This window comes from Lissotriton helveticus, chromosome 9 (assembly GCF_964261635.1).
Source record: "Lissotriton helveticus chromosome 9, aLisHel1.1, whole genome shotgun sequence".
In the NCBI taxonomy this organism is placed as follows: Eukaryota; Metazoa; Chordata; class Amphibia; order Caudata; family Salamandridae; genus Lissotriton; species Lissotriton helveticus.
Window position 1 is genome coordinate 271,173,996 of NC_136070.1, and position 22,420 is coordinate 271,196,415.

The window sequence follows — 22,420 nt, forward strand, 5'->3', positions numbered from 1 at the left end:
CCTCCACTTGCTGTGGGTTAGTGCAAAAGGTGTGTTTGCCATGATAAGTAATCCGGAGTCGTGCCGGGTACATGAGGGCATATTCGACTTGAGCCTTGCGCAGTTTTTGCTTGACAGGCAGGAACTTGCGGCACACCTCATGAATCGCATAGTAAAATCAGATCAGAGTAGATGGTGAATTCATTGCCCTCAAAATGTAATGACTTCTGCTCACAAGCTTTCTTAAGTGCAGCATCACGGTGTCAATAGTTTAGGAGACCGGCAACAATGGGTCTTGGAGTTGAGGGGGCGCTAGAGAGCGCGCACGCAGTATGACCGCACTGATGTGAGGCTCCTGCTTTCTGGGACTTGCATCCTTCATTTATCCTCAGCAAATGAGTACCAAACGCGCTAAAAGTTGAACGGATTGCGGACCTTGCTCCTTAGGCCACTCGGTGTTAAGGAGAAAGAAATCGGAATTTGCTGGCCGACGCGCTGAGCCTCAGAAGCTGGGACCAAGCTGACTGCCGGAACAGAGAAGAGCTGTGGATCGGCTGCCGTGGCCAGGATAGTCCGGGGGCCCACACGCGGCTGCTAGGCCGCACACCTGATGAGCGACTGGGGGTGCGAGCACTGGTGCAGAGTACAGCGCACCCCGGTTGGCGGCCTACGTGCGGGGAACGGAGCCGGTAGGAGACAGTGGTGACGGCGGCAGAGCTCGGCACTGCGGGGCAGGAGGCGGTGCGATCAAGCCGGAGAGGGCCATGGTGAGGTGTGAGTGGAGACCGGACGGACGTATCGGCTATGGACGCCCGCCCCCAAGGAATACGGTGCAGGGCCCACAGGCAATAGTCGGCAGAAAAACCTGGGTGCCTGAGGAGCTGGTGCAGTGACTGGGCATTCGGCAGGCCTACACAGATGAAATAACCACCAGCGGCACAAAAGAGCAGACGCATAGGGTGAGAGCGGAACTGAGGCTGGCTGGTAGTCGTGACCCCCCCTCATCCTCCACTCCCCTCAAAGCACGGACAAATATCGGGGCCCACGGCACGGAGACTGGTGACCGCTGGGTCGCGGGTGCTACAGGCCAGGAGGGGTGTGAGGACAGGTGGGGTGCCTCAGAAGACCACGAGCGCCATTTGTGAAGCGCCGGGAGGCACGGGAAAGAGAGCACATGTCCCCCCCCCCATGGCCGTGCCCTGTGGGGTGGCATTGAGACTCCCAGGAGCCATCGGGGACTGAGGAGGCCATCCCCCTTGCAGGGCATGAATCTGGCTTCGTGATATTACCTCCTTGGCCTGGTGGAATGCAACTAGTATGCCCAAGAGGGAATCAAGGACAGTAGCTACCTCATTGCCATCAGTGAAACATATACCGCGAAGCGGCGATACGGCGGCAGGGGAGACTGGCAGCCGCAGTGTGACACCCTGGTGGGAGCACGATAGCACGAGCAAGAGACGTGATGTGGAGGCCTGCGCTGGGGAGCGCGGCTACCGTGCCGGTAAGGATCCTACGTGCTCACAGAGCATCCACACACCATTTGGGTCTGACCCCGCCGTACTGATCGGGGAAAAGAGACGCTGCTTGTGAACACCTGCGTCCTATACCAGGGTCTGAGAACTTTTGGAGATATGGGGAAATCTGACACCAGACAGCCTAAACTGAACTTCGACACCGCAAAGAAAGGGAACAGGCCTGCGCAAGACGATCAGGAGCAGGAAAGCATGGAGCAGTACAGCGGAGGGTCTGCCATGCAGGCGTCGGATATGAACAACATCTTGCAGGAGATCCGTCAGGACTTCGCGACAGTGGTGGACAAAGTAGACCGTATGTCGTCCAGGATGGATGCCATTGCGCAAAAGCTGGACGGACATGAAGACCATATTAAAGAGGCGGAAAGGCGCATATCTGATGCAGATGATGTCACTGCAAGTCATGCGACACAGCTTACGAGGATGGATAAACTATTCCACACAATAGCGGCCAAAAACGAGGATTTAGAAGCGCGCAGTCGGCGCAATAACATCCGCGTCATAGGGATACCAGAATCAACGACTACTGGTAGAATGGAAGAGTATATCGAGAGATTACTGCTGGCGGCCGTTGGACAAGAGGCATTCTCCTCGCAGTTTATAGTTGAAAGGGCGCACAGAACACTTGGGCCGAGACCGACGCCTGGTCACCCTCCGCGACCCATCATCGCAAGATTACTAAATTACAGGGATCGAGACTTAGCCCTCCGAGCAGCAAGAAACAAACAGGCGCTGACGTATGATGGTAACACCTTCTCGATATAGCTGGACTTTACACCTATAGTACAGGAGGAGAGACGCAACTTCATGGACGTTAAAAGGAAACTGCGAGCGGCACAAATTGATTATGCGCTTCTGTACCCAGCTAAGCTCAGAATGACACATCAAGGGAAACAGAGATTCTTTACAAATCCGCAACAAGTTGAGGATTTTCTTCGATCCGTGAAGAGGGCGAACCGGGGAGGAAGTCTGGGGGTTTCGCAACACCCTGATCGCGTTGGGGACAATGAGGACTTGGAATGACTGTTCACCAGTAACACTATTATGCACTGTGTTCTGCGCTGCCCAGACTGGCTAGAGGGAGGTGAGACCTTTCCAATTTACTCATTTGCTTGTATTTTTTTGAAGTTCCAGACTCCGCTCACCCCGATACAGGGCCTGTGGCACCATCCCGGAGAGGCTTGGGGGAGCAGAGAGAATACGTAGCTATCTAGAAATGTCCCCCAATGGGTATTCCCCCACAGATGAACATTTCACACTATATGAAGGGGGTTTAACATGGTGTTTGTTGTTTCTGGCGAAAGGAGAGGGGGGCGAATACTGGATTCTGGCAAGATTGGGTTGCTTCAGTGGGTGGGGGGAGGAAATGAACGGAAGTTGGTTGTTTGGTTTATAAGAGGTGTGGAGCATACGACTTCCCCCTTATGGGGACAAATGGCAGATTGGGAGGTCAGGCATGTCCGTTTGGGAGATGACGCTTTGCTAGTATGTATGTTGTTGCAAAATTTGGAGACGTTTGTAAGGATGGGTTGGAAGATGCACATGGTCGTCAGTACACATGGATGTTTTTTCGCAGGAGGTGGTCGGTTCTGTCTGTGGTCTCACAGTTTTGCAGGTTACATGAGATTTTATATTATATGTATGGCGCTTCTAAGGCCTGGCCTGCACCCTTGGGCCGGGGATTATGGGGATAGAGTTGTCCTGAGCCCATGACCTCTACTGCCGTAGATAAGCTGAACATTGTTACGTGGAATGTGAGAGGGCTGGTAGACCCACGTAAGAGGCGCCAAGTACTATCCTACCTGGATAGACACCAGATACATGTGACGATGTTACAGGAGACACATTTTAGTCCACAACACAACAATACCTTTGCCTGCAGGTGGGCAGAACACAGGGTTTTCTCCTCCTACTCCTCGTACGCGAGGGGCACAGCTATCCTTATAAAAAAGCGCACACCATTCACGCTAGCGGGAGTCACGTGGGACACACAGGGGAGGTATTGCCTAGCTTGGGGGAGATTGGGACCGGACTCAGTTACTCTGGCCTGCTGTTATGGGTCGAATATAGACGAGCCACAGTTTTATACAGACCTATGGGCAAAAATTATTGACGTTGGTTCCAATCACATAATATGGGGTGGCGATATTAATATTGCGCACGACCCAGCTATTGACAGATCTCACCCTACCCCCATCATTATACTAAGGCACGTGCTGTATTACACACCACACTCACGGAGTATGACTTGATAGATGCCTGGAGGCATTTACATCCCCATGACCTGGAAGGTACCCACTTTACTGCCTATGCGGCGTCGTGGGCGCGCCTGGATTATATATTCATTTCCGCAGGGCTTTGCCTGGCAATCTCGCAGGTGCATCAGTTGGCCAGGACCTACTCGGATCATTCACCAGTCAAACATACCCTGTCTTCGGCGGATTATGGTCCACCACGTGGTAGCTGGAGGTTGCAACCCACCATTTTATTAGACACTGTGTTCCAAGAAGAGCTCCGAGAGGAGGTACAGGACTTCTTTGTGCGTAATAAAGATTCTGTCGACAAGGTGGAGACTATTTGGGAGGCTTTTAAGGTTGCGCTGCGGAGCTTTTGCATAGCGAAGGGGGCTGGCGTGCTCAAAGACATTATGAACACAATACATACACTGGAGACCGAACTCAAATCACTGGAGGCGATACTGTCCACAAGTTCAGATGGTGCTACACAATCAAAATTTAGGGAGAAGCTCACAGAGTATATGGACGCGGCTCGTCGGGAGTCGCGGTTTAGGGGGAGATACTGGATGGCCTGCCATTACGGTGAGGGAGAGAGACCGGGTAAGGCACTGGGTGAGACGATCAGGCGGACACGGGGCTCTAATGTGGTTCTGGAATTGGAGGGGTTAGATGGGCTGGTGTACAAGGACACTGCAAACATACTGAATGCTTTCACAACACACTATGCTACAATTTACACTACTACGAGAGTGGATGTGCTAAATTTGGATGCTTACTTGGGGGATGTGTCCCTGGGGTGGCTCAGTGATATGCAACGCAGTGCACATGCAATCTGGGAAGGCCACGGGGACAGACGGCATCCCCATAGAGTTTTGTAAAACCTACATAGACCTGATGGTCCCCATACTACGTGAAGTGTATGAGAATGCACTGGAAGTGGGACACCTCCCTCCTTCTATGAGAGAAGCCCTCATCACCTCCCTTTTAAAACCAGGGAAACCACCGCAGCCGTGTGATTCTTAGAGACCCCTGTCATTACTCAACTGTGATGTAAAGATACTTGCTAAGCTCATTGCCACGCGTTTCAGTCTACTTATGGAAAACCTAATCCTCCCGACCAGTCGGGCTTTGTACCTGCCAGGGCGACATCCCATAACTTGAGAACACTCTTTACGGTTATGAATAATGTCTCATCGGCGTTGCCCTTGGCGGCTATCTTTTTGGATGCCACAAGGCTTTTCATTCCAATGAATGGGATTATGTGTTTGGAGTGAAGTCACAGATGGGGTCGCCCCCCTTTTTCTCTCTTGGATAAAATTGTTATACTGCTCGCCAGTGGCTAAGGTGGTTAGAAACGGTAGAGTCTCCCAGGGGTTCTCGGTCACGAGAGGCACCAAGCAGGGCTGCCCCTTATCACCCTTACTTTTTGCGCTAGCGGTGGAGCCACTGGCGGCAAAGCTGAGACAGCACCATTGAGACAGTGCATTGAGGTGTAATATGAGGCAGATATTGGTCTCCCTATATGCTGACGATATCACGCTCTATGTACGTGATCCCCAACAGAATCTGAACCCCATCCTTCGTGAATTTATAGTTTTTGGTAGACTCTCGGGTGTTCAGAGAAGCTGGGATAAGTCTTGCATTTTTCTCCTAACAGATGCGACAGCCCGCTTTCCACTGGACTACCCGCTGGCATGGTCCGAGGATGAGCTGAAATATTTAGGCATCCGTATAACAAGGGATAGAGACGAACTGATGCGCCTCAACTATGGGACCACTACGGTCCGCATTGCGGACAACATATCGCGTTGGATAACACTTCCTCTCTCTATGGCAGGGCGAGCATCTCTAATTAAGATGGTGATATTGCCTCAATTACTTTACCTGTTTCTGAACATACCGTTCCACCCAGGAGCGTTTTTGTTTTTAAACAGTTGCAATCAGAACTGACACAATTTGTGTGGGGAGGTAAACAACCGAGGCTTCAGTGGAACATTCTTACTAGACCATATTCGCAGGGGGGATTCGGTATCCCCAACTTCGAACTGTACTACGCATACTTCTGGGTGCATCAGCCACGATATATGCCACAGGTGGCAGCGGAGCATTGGCTCGCTTTGCTGGTCCCTATTGACGGTGCACTATATGTCCCACTTCCCAGTAGAGACAAGACACCAACTACTGTAACTTGCACCATTGCTGCTTGGGCGCATATACGTAAAACACTAGATGCGCCTATGCTTTACTCACCACTTCTACCACTTGTATATCATCCCGCCATGTCGCTTCTCCAGGAGGTACTCTTCCATAAGTTTTTGGAACGCACCCACATTAGAACCTGGGGGGATATATACCACAAAGGGAAATTTCGTACACTTGCACATATCTTTCAGGGTATACAACAGACACCACTAGATACTTTCCTATACATTCGTCTCAGACAAGGAATTCGCTCCATTACGCCGGACTTTCCTGCGGAGCCACAGACCCTTGCACCGCTGCAACTGACACTCCAGGGCGCGACGGCCAAACGCCTTGTGTCGGTCATATACAGGACAGTGCATACACAGAGGGAGGCACCGGCCGCATTGGCATGGACAAGATGGGACCAAGAATTGTGGGTGGCTCTTACGGATGTGCAGTGGGAATTTTGTTCACTGCAGACTGAGCGGGTCTCAGCCAGTAGTAGGCTTAGGATAATTCACTACAAATTCTTACATAGATTATACTATACCCCAGTCCGAATGCATAGATACAAACTGAGAGACACTGCCACTTGTGACAGATGCCATGCCCCTAGAGCTGACTTCTTACACATTGCCTGGGAATCTACGGGAGTGAATGAGTATTGGATGCTGATTTTTGAGGCCCTGTCCACAATGATAAATGTCCAGATTGCACCGTCACCGCTTGTGGCGTTGTTGGGATACGTTGAACCATTAAGGGCGGAACACCGCAAATTTGTGGCCTTGGCACTGCTACTGGCTAAGAGGAGAGTGGCATGCCGCTGGGGCAGGGGACGAGCACCAAAATTCAAAGTTTGGATTAACAATCTGATTTATTGTCAGGAGCAACTTGCGACTTATGCGGAACTGTTACCTGTTGCATCCAGACCCACTGATATTGTGGCCCGTTGCAATGTTACTTGCTCTCTCACTCCCGGAATTACCCCCAAAAGACTGATTGATATGATCACACTTTATAGTATATTGCGTTTACTATGCACGCGCATGTTTCTCCTGGGTTTGGAACTGCAGTCGATGGGGTATGTCGAGGTGTTGGGTTAGAGGTGGGATGATTGCAATTATTGCTTTGTTATAATATGCTTGAAATGACATGGGGGGGTCTGCCGCTGCATTCTATATGTTGGTGCTAATAGTTCTATTCCTGACCCTCAGCGGTGGACTAGGCCCTACACACCCCCCTCCAAAGTTCTTGTACTACTATGCTGTATCAGTTTTTCTTGTCTCTTGTGCCTGCGCTGCGCTGGGTGACACCTGACTCATCATGGTATTGCTGACCACTGTCTTGTGAAATGTTGCTATTCGAACTGCCAAATAATCTATATTATTGCTGCTCGTCGAGATGGTCAAATTGTGTGTGACTACATGTGTACCATGTTTGAGTTTTCAAAATCAATAAAAAAGTTAAAAAAAACAACAACAAAAAACAATGGGTCTTGGAGTTCCTCCCGGAGGAGGCCGGGGAACCAAAGAGCGAAGCACACATTCCACCACCAGCTGCAACGAGAAAGTTTCTGCTCCGAAGGTACCTGTCAGGAGGCGCTCAATGAAGTCTTCCATGCGCCCAGTGTTTGTGCTCTCCGGTATGCCTATGACCCGAATATTGTTTCGGCAGCTCCGAGCCTCTAGGTCTTCGTTTTTGGCCGCAATGACTTTTAATAACTTGTCCATTTGTGACTCCTGCATCTGCATCTGGGAGGTGGCATCCTCATTCTCCGAAATGCGGCCCATCATGTTTGTCAACTTTCTGCACAAGGAAATCTAGACGGCTGTTCATCGTGTCCATTTTCCCAGAAAGAGGCGTTGTTGCATAGCCAGGAGCAGTGTTTTAACAACATCCTCCGGGGTCGGCGAAGGCATCTGCGACTGGTCAGTGCTGGTCTGCTTATTTGGTGTCGAAGGTAAGTCTGGGTTGGCGGCCATCAGGTGTCCCCATGTTGCACGTGATGTTTGCGGAGAGGAAAAGTGGTAGCGGGGTCACCTCGCCCAGGGGCTATCTGGGAGACTGACCGAGGAGAGCCAAGCCGATCAGATCACTCATCCACCATTCGAAAGAAGAGGTAGCATAGAACAGCGAAAGGGCGGGCATGCAGTAGGAGTCATCAGGGTAGCTTTAGGAAATATCAATAGTCCACCTGTGTAGGGGGCAAGCGGTGACTTGGGAAAATAGCAGGCACCTACGGTGAATGGGCAGTCATCAGCAACAGGCGCGAAGGTATATATACAGCAGAAGTTTGGTTAGATAGGCGCCACTTGTTCACCAAAATTGCCCAGGCCGGGGGGTAGAGGCAGCGGCGCAAGCCAATAGTGTAAAGTTCCACAATGGATCAGTGCCTCCGAGTAGTATACCAAGTGGGGACAGGTGTGTTGTGTAATGGCACAGAAATCCTGAGGAGCAGTAGCAGCAGCGTATGGTCGTGAAAGCCATGTAGCATAGCTTCACAGTCCACCCTGCAATGTCATACCACTCGTACAGAGTCCAAATGGCAGCGTGCAGCTATGGGTGAGCACCGGGTGCATCGGAGTGCGCCACCAGCAATAGTCCTCAGTTGGACAGCATGGAGTACTCATAGAAGGGGTGCAGTCAATACCATCAGCAGTCCAGAAACACGAACGTCGGCTCCAAGCCACGCAGCAGGCAGGAGTAGATAGCCAAGCCCAGGATGTTGTCTCGGTGGAGGTGCAGGTAAGTGGAGGCACAGGGTGGCTAACGGGTTGTTACAGGCACAGCATCATCGCCTATGTCGCAGTGAGACACCATGCTGGTGCGCAAAATGGTGGTACTTCTCACAAGGCGCCTTGATGTAGGGACAGATGGCGCGCACCGCATTTAATGACGTGCGATTCACCCAGTCTATTGAGGACCTTCAGGAATCAGCCTCCAAGTATCAAGCGCAGGTCTGAGGCATATAAGTGGCAGCACAGGTCCCGCCGCGCACAGTGACAGCAAAGTAGAAATGGCGCTCACCCAGAACCAGACCTCTCGCCCCATGCACCAGCCACCTCACTGCGTCTTTTGTCCCGGTCCTTGCGTGCACAAGGGGGCTCACCGCTGCACCACAGTCCACGGGGGTAATTGTCCAGTCATGCGACAAGCCAACAGCACACCGGGGAGTAAACTGCCTGTCGGAGGGCCCACCGCTACGTGGAATCCCCGGGGCTAAAGTAGCAGCGGCTGCCGCTTGGGTTACCAGGAACTTTGCCACCTCTGTCCCCTGCAGCTCGAAGTCTGGACTGGAATCACCTCTAGGAGTCTGAGAGTCGCGATTTTTCACCCCAGAGCTGCCGGACAGTCTAGGGAACAGGCAAACAGCTTCACAGAGGAGTTTTATGTGGTCGGAGCAAGGATAATTGTCGGAATATGCCGCCCAGCCGCTAGAGCCTCACAAGTGTGCGGCCATCTTGGTCGTGCGCCACCTAGCGCCCCATCAAAAGGTAGGAAAAGATTCATATAACAAACAATTGTCGGAAGTGTGGTGTATAGACAGATGCAAGAGTGTAAAATTAACACTAAGTTTGAATATGTTATCTAACACAAAAGAGAGGATGAGAGGAGAGAACAGAGAGGCTTGTTCTTCTCCCCTAGGACTGAATCAACAATGAAAACAAGCCCAAAATTCAGCTTTGATAAAAAAGAGTCAAGATCATCAAAAAAGTCTCCCTTGCAGGGAACCCATTTGTGGCATGCTTCTTCATTGGGTTCCCACTCAGGGACTCTCCTGAACTCCGGGGTTGTGGCCAGGCTCAGGGACTCAGTTTCCTAGTTTTCCCTCCACTGCACTGCTTTCACAGCCGACGCTGCTCCACGTGCCCGAAGGCGCATAAATCATCGCAAGGACACCCGCTGCTCGGGACGCTCTCCTGAACTCCGGGGTTGTAGCCAGGCTCAGGGACTCAGTCTCCCAGGCTCCCCTGCACCGCACTGCTGACACTGACGATGCTGCTCCACGTGCCCAAAGGCGCATAAATCAACATGAGGACACCCGCTGTGCGGGACGCTATCCTGAACTCCGGGGCTGTAGCCAGGCTCATGGACTTGGTCTCCGAGGCACCGCACTGCGGACACCGTCGACGCTGCTCCACGCTCTCGAAGGTGCATAAATCAACACAAAGACACTGGCTGCGCGGGACGCGCCCGGGCAAAGCCCAGGCCAGGGGCAGGCCCATCCTTCCCCGTCATTGTCAGGAAGAGGCAGTGCAGGGCCACCCTTCTTGGTCCTAGGATTCTGAATTTCTTTTTAGCTGAGACTCTTTGGGACTCGAGACTCGAAGTTTGTTACAACTTAAAACTGTGAGTTAAAGATCTACATTTACTGTTTCCCCAATTACCAACTCTGCCTAGCTTTAAGAACCATCTTTGGGGTACCCATACTCAGTTTCCGTGCTAGTGCCCTTGATAAGGAATTGTAAGCACTGCTACCAAGCTTACTTCATTGGCATTATATGAGTCACCACTGTTTAGTACTATAGGGTTGCCATTTACTACCTACTATCATGGGGAAAAGGAAATCCATTGACAAAGATGGGGGTGGGAAGACCGAGGGGCCACGCAGGAAAGTCAGCAAAACTAAGACATCACATGAAACTAGTGTTAACAACTGTGTTCTCGATCGCATTGACGATCTATTGGTAGAATGCCACGTCATCTTAACTCCTGCTCCGTATCCAGCCACACCAGGCAACCTACAATCTTGTGTTGAACCAGTCCCTCCCCCTAGCCCAAACACCAGTTATGCTAAACGAATTCTGTCCATATTCACCAAGCTCATTACACGAAGTGCTGTGACTAAGATCCCAAGACCAAATGCCACCACGCAATACAAACTAGTGAAGGTTGCTAGGGAAGTAGTGACTCCTCCCTCTCCCACTGCAGTGGCACAAGTTCAATAGAAGACACAACTGACATAACTTATATAAATACCACCATTAATATCCCTTTAACCAATCGATATTCACCACTCAGGAAGAAGCAGGTAGGGCCCGTTTGTCACCTAGTCAAGCTGTAGTGCATACGGACACTGAGAAAGAGCCTGAAGAGAGGAGAGGGAGGGTCATCTAGCCAAGCATCCAACAGTAGGGATGGATAGTTGCAGGGTCATCTCCGAACTCAAGGACGAAGTCACTCTACTAAAATCGGTAATCTTAGCGCTTACAAAACAGGTTAAGACTTGTGGATAAAGATCAACCTAGAGTAGACACATCCAATCAGTCCTTGAGCTCGTTATTAAGGCAGGATATCCCACTAGGAAGCAGTGCCACCCCTAATCCTATGAATATCTTGGTGCTTCTCATGTTGTCTATCCAAATGCGACATCTGATACAACCAAAAACAAAGCTTCCGGATCTAGTGGGTAATAATGAAACTAACTTAGCTGATATTGAGCGCCATTATAACTTAAGGCGCAAACAATACCACTGCTCCCCTAAGAGCATTTTCATGATTAATATATCTAAAATTCCCTCCTCCTATGCCAAATACGAAGACAACAATTCTTTGGTTAACAAATCAATCCATTGGATCCGGAAAATAAAGGGGTGCAGGTCAGTCATCAGGGACGACATCCTCTGGGCAAATCGACTAACCCACAACGCCTCACCAACTGATTCCATTGAATTGTATCTAAGAGATGAGACCTTATAGCTCTGGAGGCAAGATCATGCTCTCCTTCAACCACCAACATACAGATGAAGTGTAATCCCCCCGCCATACTCCAGCTCCAAGCCCATAAACGGCATGGCATTCTGATGGGGGCTGATTCATCCCTAGCTGTAAACGGTGGAATGGTGTGCCCAAACTACGCAATTCTCACAATTCCATGCCATCCAGACAAGGTCAAATCTCCAGCCCCCGAGCTCACTTGGCCGGGAATCCTCTATGCAACTCACCACCTAAATTCCAGCCCTCTATCATGGAGGCACTAGACCCTATGCAGTCCACTACAGGCTTTCCACCAAGGGTACGCCTAGATCAGGAAGCATGCTCTAATCACCCCCAGATGAGCTGCACAATCGGGGATCACCATTCAGCCTGCAAGGGCTTAGAAGAATCGGCACCTAAACTTTGCATATTGACGTGGAACGTGTAAGGGCTAAGGTCCAAGGTGGTACTACCTCATTGGATCCAGTATATAGAACAATTCGATATCTGTAACTTAAAGAAAACGTGGGTTACTGTACCTGTTTTTTTCCCCGGTTATGTCACAATAAGCAGCCCAGCAGTCACCACTAGACTGGCAGGGGTGCTGATGACCTGGATTAAGATTGATTTGCAATGTACCATCAGAGAGATCAAGACCAATAGCCCGAATATCCTTTCGATCAATCTCAGGGGTAGGAACGGTGAGGAGATGGACATTTATAATGTCTATGCCCGTGGTGTGAAGGCAGGCTCCAGCTCACCAACCATACAGGCGTTGGAAGGCTGTCTTGAGGAAAGAGAGTCCTTATCTCCCCTAATAATAGCAGGAGATTTTAATACTACCTATGAACTATTGGGCTCAGAAGACGTAACAGACAGTGGAAAGGTAGATGAACTGTGGCATGTCCCTGCCTTTGATCTACAACCAATCAAAAAATGGACACAAAATGCTTTGCAGCTCCAAATCTTAACCCTTGAGTACGGGCTTAGGGCAGCCAACAGTCGTACTATATCCGACAAGATGGGGCAAACACCTTCAACAGAACTTTACAACATATATAGGAAGTAGTGGTGTTATAGTTAGTAGTTCAAAAAAGCAATTACTTGGTGCCTCTCGTGGTAACAAAAACACCCCCTACCTTAGGATGTCACCACACAAGGGTTCTAACAAAACCCTGTGACACACTTAAGACAAGGTATGTACCTCAGCACTCTCAATGTTCATATCTAATTCATAGGCAATATGCCAATCAGAAGATCAGATCTATTTTAAACAACTCACAGGAAACATCAGTCTACAAAGTGATTCAAAAGTATTTAGTTTAATGTTTCATAACAATATTTCGCTCTGTTCATAGTAAACAATTCGATTTCTTGAAATAAAACATATATCTGTTTTGTCACATTTGAGCTGTGTTTTCCCAAACAACACATGAAGGTCCAATTGTTGTAATCTCCTTGGTGGCAAAAGATGATGGCAGCCGACACGTGTTTCGTTACAAACATAACTTCTTCAAGGCTTGAGAATTCAGGGGTGTATGGATCCACAAAGTTGTGTGGTCAATTCGAAATTTAAAACTATTTAGGATTCTCGAATGCAATCCTGGAGATCATTGTAATCAGTAATGTCAGCACTGTGAAAACTGTGAGGAGATCCTACTTCAAGGCAGACCATGTCCTAGAAGGAGATGTGTTCAACATCCAAGTGGCTGCGATAAGATCCTAAAAAAGTCTGTACTGGAATACTGTCCCAGTTTGAAAACAGGAACACTGCAATACTCTAAAAATTGCATTTGTGATAAAAAGTTTTGTATAGAGTATCGGTAAGTGTGGGCTTAGTTAAGCCCTTTATGCTCGGTGTCTAAGGAGCAGTTCGTGAAGACAAGTGTTGCAGTACATCCCTGATTTGGTCTGTACTAACCGACACTCTGGTCAGTCCACCTCCGGTCCGGGTAACAATTTTAATACTACCTATGAACCATTGGGCTCAGAAGACATAACAGACAGTGGCAAGGTAGATGAACTGTGGAATGTCCCTCCCCTTGATCTACAACCAATCAAAAAAAATGGACACAAACTGCCTTGCACCTCCAAGCCTTAACCCTTGAGTACAGGCTTAGGGCAGCCAACGGTCGTACTAAATCCGACAAGATGGGGGCTTTCACATTCAACAGAACTGCCAGCATGAGCAGAGTGTTGGACATGGAAGTTGGAGTAACTACAGATAGCGATGATAACCCTCTCAAGCTCGCCATGACCACTATCTGGACCAAGAACACCAGCTGCCCTGGCGCAAAGCTCTCGTCCAAGGTGATATGCCCCACGAATGACAACAGGCGCCTTAGGTGGGCGTTTGTAGCTATTGATGCCAACAAGCTTGAAACCATAAAACAAGCACTTCTGGATAGCACTAGCAAACTCTACGATATACGAGATAAGTCGGATGAGCTTCCAGTGGTCACAACCACCCATACATCTTTCTTCACTCAGCTAGCTTCTCACTTCAGCCTTCCGAGGTCTCACCGCAAGAAGCCATCTGACAACTCCCAATTTTCCTGGTTTGATCAAAAATGTAAGAAACTGCGGTTAGAGTTGACAGCTGCGATCAAAGCAAATAATGTAGCAGACCGAAGACTGGCCAGGAGGCCCTACAAGATAGCGCAGGCAGAGGCAAAAAAGGAGTGGGCTGAGAACCGTTGGCTACGGATTTGAGACGCCTGCCAAAGGAAAGATTCTCAGCTGTTCTGGTTGCTAGTCACTAGGGGTGACGCCAAAAAATCTAAACTAACAACTAACAACATTGCAGAGGCTGCCTGGTTTAATAATTTTTCTGCAGTTTATACGAGATCCGAAGTGACGGACACTGAAGGCTCCTTCAAGGAATATACCAGTATCCAGCTTAACAGTGACTTATTTTCTCCAGACAATATAACGCAAAGCATCAATTTGGTAGTTAAAAACAAAGCCTCTGGTCCTGATGGTGTACCTGGAGATGTCTTTCTCATCGACACTTTGAATTGGCCTAACTATATCCGGACACTATCAAACGGAATTGCTGCTGGGGCCTCGATAACTCCGTCTTGGAAGGGAGCCGAGGTTATCCTGGTCTTCAAGAAGGAGGATTGTTCACTGCCCTCCAATTATAGGCCGATCAACCTAATTGATGGTGTACAGAAGGTCTTCTCCTGTGCTCTTCTTAACAAAATCACTGACTGGATGGAAGAAAATAGCATACTATCCTCCTTCCAAGCGGGGTTCAGGAGTAAAATCGGCACCATTGATCAGGTCTTACGTTTTACCTTGTTGGATTGGAAGACAGTGTTATTAGAACAGGACAATCGTATACCGCCTTCATTGATCTAAAGTCAGCCTTTGATCGTAACCCCAGGCCCAAACTATGGCATGTCCTACGTGATCTGGGGCTCCCACTTGACATCTTGACACTTTTAATTTGATTGCATGAGCATAACCATGCAAGGGTGCGCGGGGGGGACCAAGGGCAGCTATCAGACCCAATTAAAGTTGTTAGAGAAGTACGGCAGGGCTGCATTTTAGCTCCCACTCTATTCTCTCTTTTCATAAATGGAGTGGTGAAAGATTTAGCAGAGGTCCACGCAGATGCCCCCTCAATAGGTAGAGTAAAAATAACAACTTTACTGTTTGTGGATGACACTCTGCTGGTTTTCAAGACCCCCAGTGGCCTTCAGCTGCTACTTGATCGTTTCATGGCCATTTGTGGACTGAGAGGACTGGAGGTTAATACCTCAAAAACATAGTTCATGCTGATGAACCCCCACAAATCGTCAGGGGCCCTCTGGAGAGAGTGGACACCTTTGATTATTTGGGTGTAACCCTCACGGAGAATATGTCCTGGAAACATCACATTTCAAAGTGAATCCTTCAGCAGAGAAAAACCATGGGGGCACTGATTATGGAACACAGGGCTTCACAAATCAGGCCAATAGCAGCCCGCTCCAGATATATGATCAGAATGTGGTAGGCTCAGCTCTGTATGGGGCTGAAATCTGGGGGTTCGACAATGGAGAGTGCCTTCTCCGTACAGAAAATAAATTCTTGAAGTCGCTTTGTTCACTCCCCCAGAGTACCCCACTTCCTCCGTTAAGGCTTGACATGGGCAGAACCACCATAGTTAGATCGGTTTAAAAAAATTGGGTGGTTTAGCAACATCCACTCATTGCTTTCCGGTATAGGCCTGGGGAATTTGTGGGGCGAGTCTGACGCCAGCTTACTGCCTAATAGAGACTATGTTAAGACCCACTATTGGAACTGGGTGGAACAAAGAAATGCCACACATACAACAGGAGGCCGTTTTACATCAGAATTCCTTGAGTTCAAGTTACTAGGCATGTATGAGCAGTACATGGAGGTCTTCACCATTCCGTGTGATAGAAAGTTGTACATTCAATTTAAATTTGGTACCCTCCCTTTGAAATCGTTTACAGCTGCATGGCAGCGGGGATCATAGGCTGCATCATGCTGCTTTTCTTGTTGCCCAGGGCTCTATGAGACGATCAAGCACCTTTTTTGTATGTCCACTATGTAAAACCCTGAGACTTAAATTGTTAGCCCCTGTCTGCAGGCAGATGGGTACCCAATGCCACCAAGAGGCATTTCGTATTTTAAAAACAGATTCTAGGCCACTAATAGCTTGTGCAGTAGCAAAATTATTGGGGAAAATGTGGTTTGTTAGAAAGCTTGCACTGCAGAATGGTTAAACCACACTTATAGTTTTTATATTGATCTCTATTTTAGCTAGGTTATAGCCATAATTTATACCTTACATACTAATAGCATTCGAAATTGTGTCCATGCCACTGTGACCATGTACAAGGGTTATCTGTATAACATCTTTTGAGCTCCCTCTGTACCATCGTACCATTAATCGACTGCTCTTTTTTTAATATATTATTGATTTTCATATTGGACCTATTGCTTCATTTCTGATGGAGCTCAGTGACTAACAATGTAAGCTGTGCCCTCAATAGTTCTTCCAAAATGTATGCTACATTGTACCCTTGCACTAAACACACTTGCACTTCCTTCCATTTACCCAAGAGTTCCAACCCATGAGAGCCTCCCCCCCCCAGTATATTCTTGATCAGGTTTCATTCCACCAGTACGAAGATTTTTATCAATGTATCGTTTTTACAAATCGCTGTTTTTATCCGTTAGGCTTGCTGTTTTAATTGATGAAGTTACCTAACTGGGATACGGACGGTGTACTCCTATTGTAATAACACTACGCGTTGGACAATGTATTTTTTGCACTATACACACTTGCACTGTTATGCAATTCCTTTAGGATTCCAATGTGCGTGAGTTTCTTTTCCGGCATACCCACTACCTTACGTCCCAATTTTAACTGTCTTTATGAAGTTGATATACTTTGATCCGTCAGTAAACTTTGTCCGTATAATGAATTATGGCAATGTATGCGTTGGTGAATCCATTGTGCTGTACTCCTTTGCACTTTGATGGTCGTAATGACCGGAAAAAGTTCCTGACTGACTGACTGACATACAATTATGCACTCACATAGAATGGTGAACGCTTACCTACCTAGTATGCAATGCTACACCAGTGGATTCCATATCTTGCACTGTGAAGCATTCACAAGTATTACTGTTAACTGGCTGTACAGTTTCCCAGTTATGGGTTACCCAGTTTGGATGATATTATGTCAATTATATCAACATTTATATTCTCCCTATGTTAAATTGTCAGACCTGTATTACAATTGTATATGGGTGAGCTACAAATGTGTTTTACTTATGTCTCCATACCACAAGATTAAACACAGGAGGGCCCAGTAATGGATTCTGCTGCTCCTTTCCATCAACATGTTTAGGTCCTCAAGTATGGCCCTCTGGTCTCAGGGGTCTTACCCAGGAATACAGGCATCTCTCATGAAATATTGTGAAATTATCTACTTGATAAGGCACGTTCACTAGCCTCAAAAGGGGCGGGCAATGGGGCATATTTCCTAAGGTCCCACTTCTTGAAGAGATCTTGCAACTTCCTGTAGGTGAGGCTGTCAGCACATGCAGCATGTTTCACATGGCGAGTCACTAATTATGTCCTACGCTATGAAATAGGCCATGCCCACATTGCCAAGCCACACTTGCAGCTTATGGGGTGTGGGCAGCAAGAGTGCATAGGCCTTGAGATCCAAACTGTGTGCCCAACATCAAAACTTCTCCTACCTTGCTACCAGTGCCAATAGGGCAGTGGATGTGAGGTGGTCACAGCCAGGACCCATAATCCTCCGCGGTCTCATCCGTGTTGAAGCCTGTCTGAAAAATCTGCTCCATGAAGGCTGGAGAGGACAGCTCTTAGCTCAGCCTGGACCTTCTGCCCCGCTGTAAGTATCCCAGACTGCCACTTTATTTATACCTTTTACTTAGAGTGTTTTATCTTGTTTCAATTTAGCACCTTAGTTTATATCACGGTACTGAATAGACATTATTAAAATTTGTGAACCACAACCTTTCTGCTGTGACAATCTTATTAATGATTCAAGTTGTCATGTTTCTTCTATACAAGTCTTTTTTTTTTTTGTAAATGGAGCAAAATTGTGGTCTATTAAGCCAGGAACGCTCTCACAAAATGCCGAAGAGATGCCAAGGGGGGGGGGGGGCGGGGGGGAACCTTGTTGGTCTTCCATTTCCGCCGCAGGTTAACCAGTGGGATGTCAGATGACTATAATTCCCAGTTAGACTCATCGCTACAGAGCCTTTCCCGTACCCTCCCTTCACCCCTTTCTTTCCTGTCTCTTTCTTTCTATCACCCTGTACCTATTTTCCCTGCAAGCCATGTAAAGGGGTTCAGCTACACATAAATCTCATGTACCTGTAATCACTGTAGTACATACTAAGTTTGGCTAACCCTGCGACAGAAATGCTAATGTATCTGTTAATTAAAAATCAATAACATACTTTGAAATAAACAAAAAATCATACACATGAGAGATTGTTGTATAGAGTGCACCCTGAACTATGTCAAGGTGCTTTTAGTTGTGATCATCATTGAAAAGGAGGCAAAGTTATTAAAAGTAATTTCCAAGGGTAACTGTATTTGCTCAAACTTAGAAGCTGGGATTACAACCAGGTTTCCTCAATAGACATTGGGGATTTCAGATAATGGATGGATATCACATTCTTTCCCCCTTCAGCCCTGATTACAATTTTATAAGTGACCCAAGAGGAAAGTCAGTTGTCTTGTGCCTCTTATACAAGGCTTTGTTGGTATAGATGGAGAGCATTATGGTATATTATACTACATACATGAACTTGAACAGAAGTATTTCAAGGTGCGCTCAAATGTGATAATCGCTAAGAAGGAGAGAGTGGGAAGAAAAATAATTGCCAGGGTCATAGAGTATGGTCAAGCTAGGAAGCTGTGATTGAAACCAAGGTCTGTATGTCAGGGCCCTAAATCCAATAAAAGCTTCTGACTGGCCTGGGCAGCTAATGCAAATGCATTCAAAATATCCTTTTTATGGGATGAGGCAACAGCAGTGGGAACACCCTTCTTCAGACAACAACTACACCTTGGGTAGAAACATTGCAGGTTTCCCTCCTTCAGAGAACAGGAACAGTCAGGGTAGCATCAGCACACGCCTTTCCCATCACAGGGCAGTTACAAATCAGGCAGCAGCAGTAAAAGCTTCACTGCCTCTCAGAATAGGGACAGCATGGCAGTACCAGAGCAGGCTTCTCCCTCTCACAGAGGGCAGTAATCTTCCATATCCCACAGAACAGATCAAACAGAGCAGAGTTGTGCACAGTTTTATCACCCACAGAACATGTACACTAAATGCGTGGTTTACGTGTAGCTTAAAGACAGATCTCTCGAGTGGGCGCTTAACTCACTGAAAGAACGTATAGGTGGATGAGTGAGTGAATTAATGAGTTCGGACACCATTCTCGTCTAGGTGATATTTCATATCAGGAGCCTGAAAATACTGCTGTGTCACTCAGAAACTTACTGTTTGTGTTGATTCTTTAGTGTTCCATATATTGAGGAATTGCTGCAACCTAGTAGGTCATTGTTATTTGGAGCAGGCCCACCAGAGCATAAGTAACTATACTTCAATAGGCTCACATATGCCAACCTCTCTGAAAAAGGTATGAGCACGCGCACTTCATGCTCTATGCGATTCCGGCCTCGGTGCTGCACCTGTTCAAAATGATGATGGCCGCCAGTGCACCCAACCATGCGTCACTCAGTGTCTTCTTTTGACTTATAATGTCCCCTGTTTCATTACATTTCAGGAGATTTCTCTCCGGGTGCGTGAGCTACTGGGCATTGAAGAGCCTCTCTTCAGTCGAAGCATCTCCCTGCCTTACCGGGACAACATGGGCCTCTTCTTAGAGCGGAAATCTCAGAGTGGACCACGAGGCGATGCCCTCACCTACATCCAGTTTATAAAGGAGCAGAAACTGTAGAGACACTGGCTCACAACGTTGTGTTCCTCCAAATAAAACGCCTTGCATCTGTAATTATTGCTCTAACATAGGTTTCCCAGTCCATATAAAACTGTGGGAGACGCAGTGAGTCTGTCAGGGAAATCTCTCGGTTGGTAGTGTGCTGTAGTAAGGTACTCACCAGTAAGACAAGTTCTACACAACTTTCTGCAAAGCTTGCTTTACGTCGGTCATGTTCTCCTGCATGATGTGAAATGTTGGCCTAATGACAGTCTCGATGAAGGATTTGATTGTAGTCACTGTACATCCATGGAATCTGTTCTATGTCACCTTAGGACCAGGTATTGGATTGGCCGCCAAGGTTTGTGGGATGGCCTCTTGCCAGTCTCCCCAAAGATCTGGCCTCTGTTGCTTATAACAGCTTTTCCTGATTTGATAACAGCTTCTTTTGCAGCTCTCTTCCTAATCATTACCCACTTCCCTCAGTGGACATGTAAGTTTCTTGTTGGTTTATATTTGGCCATTCTTCCTTCTTTTAATACCGACTCATGCTGTTTGATTACCCTTACCCCATCCAGATATCCATATCTTTGTCTCCTCCTTTTCGAACTTTGCCTCTTTTCTGCCTGATCCCACTGTGTGTTGTCCCTGGCCCCCATCCGATAAATAGACCTTCTTCCATCCTACCCCTTTATCTTTTCGGTGACCTTTGCTTTATGTGTCAAACCTTTGTTCGTGTTGCCTTTTCCATTTCCACTTCAATCTCTCTTTTTTGTCCAGGCTTCCAAGTTCCCTTCTTGTATAACTTCTTTCCCTGTTATGTCCCCCTTTGTCTCGGTCTCTTGTTGTGCTTTAACTAACTGAGACGAGGAAAAGACAGTTAGAGGGCAGTCTTGCTCATCTGTAGGTGAGCAGTGATTGGCTGTCGAGTCTCGTACTTTCAAAACCTGTCAGTCCTGCTGAATGGAATTAATAGACATCTTACCTGACTGGCGTGTATTCCCCACATATCGGACGCATTACTTTATCTACCATTTCTACCTCTCTTCCTCAGGGCATCCATCCTCTTTCCCATGTATCCTTTGCATGAGAGAATCTTAGGTGAAGGCTGACTTCCTGGGGTAGCTTCTGTGTACGGGCGGTGCCTGTACATGTCAGTAATTGTGAACTACATACAAATGAAACCCACTAATACAAAAGTCTAGCAACGGAGTAATGTTCTAATACACTATAAACAATAATGAAAATATGATTTATTTAACTTTTTTTAAAAGTACCTCAAGGTTCCTTCCAAGTGTACCTGGGTGACATTCACAAATAATTTCAAGGAACTGATTATATCCCTTTGCTCCTGCCTGTGACAAAACGACATATATTTTGCCCCAAGAGTGGAATACCTATCTGCACTTCATGGATATCGCTTCATGGTTGGAACACACAAATACATTATGAGCGAAAGAGCAGCCTTGCCCATTCTTTGAATATCATCCTGGGTGACACTACAAACATTCTATCACAGAAAGTGAATGTTCATTGTAAATTCCACATGGAGGGACCTTACAAACACCTCCCGGGGAAGTGGGGGAACTAGCTTCACTACTATTCACAAACCACATCTGTGTGGGCAACACAAACTTTTGCCCAATAACTACACACTTCTTCTCTAGGAACCAGTGTTTGTCTTCCCTCGGTACTGAGTTACACTCTGCTTTCCTGGTAATCCACACCTGTGAGTACCTCTCACTCGCTCTGATGGAAATGTAATCTGTCTGATTTCATCCAAAATTACAATTTGTGCAGCCTCACAAATACAAATATGTTTCAAGAAACATATTTGTATATGTTGTGTAGCCCTTTCAAAAATCACATCATAACTGGTGACTTAAACTAGGACTCAACCATAAGAAGGCCAAAAGGAATGAAAGACAAGGGTGTGGCGTAACGGCCAAAGTTGCCGACTTTGGAGCTGGGAAACCAGGTTTGAGTCTTGGCATCCGGTGATTCTGGGCAAATCACTTAATTTTCCTGTGCTTAGGAACAGTGCCTAGAGGCCCTCACGAGTGATTAGCCGTGCTATATAAAAATGAGTATTATTTTGTGTGCCCAAATCAAAACAATAGAACATCAGGTAACTTGACCTGGAGGGGGACAATGTGGTGTGTACTGCACCAAATCACAAATTTGTTCACCCAACAGACGCATACAGTTTTTTATCAAAGGACTCCTGGCTGCCAAAATGAGATCAACCACCTCTGGAGGATAGTTGAAGGTGTTTAGCTGTTGCTACTCAATCTCCTAGCATGAAGGTGAAGATTGAGAAGGCCCACGTGCAGAACACTGCAAG

General features: G+C 47.4%; 1 protein-coding gene across 1 annotated transcript in view; it reads left to right on the forward strand.

Annotated features, from left to right (window-relative positions):
- SAMD15 (sterile alpha motif domain containing 15) overlaps positions 1–20,151 on the forward strand; it is a 99,952-nt gene extending 79,801 nt beyond the window's left edge. Inside the window, exon 3 of the mRNA XM_078659965.1 lies at positions 19,924–20,151. Coding sequence (XP_078516091.1) covers positions 19,924–20,097 — 174 coding nt within the window. The 3' untranslated portion in view covers positions 20,098–20,151. The remainder of the gene's footprint in view (positions 1–19,923) is intronic.
- The last annotated feature ends 2,269 nt before the right edge of the window (positions 20,152–22,420 follow it).